General features: G+C 36.6%; 1 protein-coding gene across 1 annotated transcript; it reads right to left on the reverse strand.

Moving 5' to 3' along the window:
• Window positions 1-2,371: 2,371 nt before the first annotated feature.
• LOC134910868 (olfactory receptor 10R2-like) lies at window positions 2,372-2,962 on the reverse strand. Its single transcript, XM_063919253.1, has one exon. It carries the CDS (start codon window positions 2,960-2,962, stop codon window positions 2,372-2,374), a length of 591 nt encoding a protein of 196 aa, XP_063775323.1.
• Window positions 2,963-3,344: the final 382 nt, after the last annotated feature.

Consider the following 3,344-nt stretch of genomic DNA (forward strand, 5'->3'; position numbering starts at 1 on the left):
TAAGGCTAATGATCAGGCATCTTATAGAGTATCTAGATTAACCCTTAACAAAGGAATTATTAGAGCAAAAAGGGATTATGCAGCGAGAATCGAGTCTAAGTTTGAGAATGATTTTGACTCTAGAAGCATGTGGGATGGAATCTGGAGTTTGACAGACTGGAAGGTGAAATCCTCACTTGATGGGCACACTGATGTTGGTTTATTGGAGGAATTGAATTATTTTTATGCTCGTTTTGATAGAGCCAATCAAACTGTTGCTACTAATTTGTTAACGTGTTGCTCTGATAAGGCATTCGTTTTTTCTGAGGATGAGGTCAGAAATTGTCTGTTAGGTGTTAGTGTCCAGAAAGCACCTGGTCCGGATGGTATACCAGGGAAAGTATTGAAAGGGTGTGTCGATGGAATTAGTTATATTTTTACTTATATTTTTAATCTGTCTCTTTCACAGTGTTTAGTCCCTGCTTGTTTTAAAAATACAGTAGTAATTCCGGTTTCAAAAACCTCTAAGGTTACTGATTTAAATGATTATAGACCAATTGCTTTGACCCCGTTAATCATGAAATGTTTTGAGAGATTAGTTTTATCACGTATGAAGAGTTTTATCCCCCCTGATTTTGATAGATATCAGTTTGCGTATAGACAAAAGAGGTCAACGGAAGATGCATTAAATTCTGTTGTCCATTCCCTTCTTTTTCATCTGGAAAGGCCCAACTCGTATGTTAGAATACTTTTTATTGACTATAGTTCAGCATTTAATACTATCATCCCCCGGTGCTCTGATTAAGAAATTATTTACACTAGGATTTCCTGGGTTCTAAATTTTCTTATTGATAGGCCACAACAAGTGAGGCTGGGCAATTTAATATCTACTACTACTATGATTAGTACTGGTACCCCTAAAGGCTGTGTTTTAAGTCCCTTTTTATTCTCACTTTTTACGTATGATTGTGCTTCTAATTTTCAATCAAATCTAGTTGTAAAGTTTGCCGATGATACGACAGTAGTGGGGCTTATATCGGATGGAGATGAGACTATGTATCATGAGGAGGTGGATAGGCTGGTTAGTTGGGGGGAGGCCAATAGTCTGTTGTTAAATAAAAAAAAGACCAAAGAAATCATTATTGATTTTAGAAAAACAGCGAGAGCTAGTCTGTTGCCTTTATCTATTGCTAAACTGGAGGTTGAAAGGGTGAAATGTTTTAAATTATTGGGTACTATTATTAACGATGATTTAACTTGGAGTGGTAATGTTGTATCTATGGTTAAGAAGGCACAACAGCGATTGTTTTTTTTTTTGAGGAAACTTCAGGCTGCTACACTATCGAAAAAATATTTATAGAATTTTTATTGTTGTGTAATTGAAAGTATTTTAACTTATTGTATATCTGATTGGTACGGTAATTGTACCTCAGTGGACCGAAAATTGTTGGAGCGAGTAGTTAGGACAGCTGGGTATATCATTGGCACTGAATTGCCTACAGTGGAGGAGTTATTTATTAGGTATAGTATGAGGAAAGGAAATAGCATTTTAAAAGATTGTGAGCATCCATTCCATTGCCTGTTTGTCCTATTACCATCAAAAAGGCGCTTCCGATGTATTAAAACCAGGACTTCACGGTTTAGAAATAGTTTCTTCCCTTCAGTTGTAGTAAGAATGCACCAGTTTGGGGAATTCTGATATTTAACCTATGCTGACTGATTTGCATATGCGTTGATCTGGTTGTAGTTTCATTGTTCTGTACAAATTTTTGTTTGACCAATGACAAATAAAGTATTTTATCTTATCTTATCATAGTACACATAATGTATGTGGGGCCAGCCGCTTAGGGTTATGCAAAATGTTTCATTGTCAAAGAGTGGCACAGATTAAAATAGTTTGAGAGCATTTGTAATATGCAGTGCTGACAAATGATCAACAGGTCGCTTTAATCATCAACAGGTCACTTCCAAATTTAAGAATGAGGTCCCCCTTAAGTGGTTGTTTCGGTTTTGGAACTGTATGGGGGATGAAGGCTAATGGTGCCAGTATGCACCTACAGACACATTTATGCTTACAAAAGAGGCTGGAGTAAGTTGCATTTATTCATTATGTTTGACAATGTATGGTCATTTTGTCCTGTGTCTAATCTAGCAGGAAAAGTTGCAAGTCTAGCTGAAATCTGCTCTTGAGTGAACAAAGACAAGTGTTAGACTGCGATGAGCCATTAAAAAATAGGTATTGACTGTCAAAGTAGGGTACCACCAAATGGACCAAGAGGGTTTGATCTTGACTGTATATTGTTATACTTTATGTAAGGGATCAAAACTGATCTGACCACTGAATAAATTGTCAGGGAACCTTTGGGCCAAGAGGTCTTGTAGCCGCACTTTCTCAAAATAACTTTTTGGAAGTTAATTTCATGAATCCTTTTTTAACTGCTTTGTTCCTAACAGTGTAGATAACAGGGTTTAATATAGGAGTGACAAATGTAAAGGTCATTACAAATACCTTGTCCTTATCCATTGAATAAGATTCAGTAGGTCGGAAATAAATAAATCCAAGACAAGCATATTCAACTACAACCACGGTGAGATGTGATGAGCAGGTGGAGAAGGCCTTCCGTCGGCCCTCATTAGTGCGGATTTTCAGAATAGCAGAAATAATATACACATAGGATGTAACCAGGAGAAGAAATGGGATCGTAAACAAGCCAAACCCAGTAAAGAAGGTTATCAACTCACTTAGCCTATGGCTTGTTGTATTAGGACAGGTCAAGAGCAAAACCTGTCCTACATCACAATAAAAATGGTCAATCTCATGTCTGCCACAAAATGGGAGCCTGAAAACAGAATAAACTAATATAAAGCCTATTATAAAGCTAGTTATCCATGTTATGCCTAAAAGCATTGTACATGTATTCCATCTCATTACAATTTTATAACGCAGAGGATTAGCTATAGCAACATAGCGATCATACGCCATCACTGTTACAATTAAGATTTGTAGTGCTCCAAAACTAATCATACAAAACATTTGGATGACGCAATTGTGAAATAAAATACTATGTCTGCTGTTCAACAAGTTACACAGAGTCTGGGGGACTATGGTCGTAGTATAACAAATGTCTAAACAAGACAAATTCAAAACAAAAAAGTACATTGGTGTGTGGAGCTTAGGGTCAACTTTTATCACCAAAATCATTAATATATTCCCAGAAATAATGACTAAGTACAATAGGAGAAAAATAGTGGCGAGTAGAGACGGGTATCTGGTAGATTTTGCGAATGATAGAAAGATGAATTCTGTCACTGATGATTGGTTAGGGCTTTCCATATTGAGTCAAACATAGTGTAGATGTTTGGTC

The sequence above is a fragment of the Pseudophryne corroboree genome, chromosome 4 (assembly GCF_028390025.1).
Source record: "Pseudophryne corroboree isolate aPseCor3 chromosome 4, aPseCor3.hap2, whole genome shotgun sequence".
NCBI lineage: Eukaryota > Metazoa > Chordata > Amphibia > Anura > Myobatrachidae > Pseudophryne > Pseudophryne corroboree.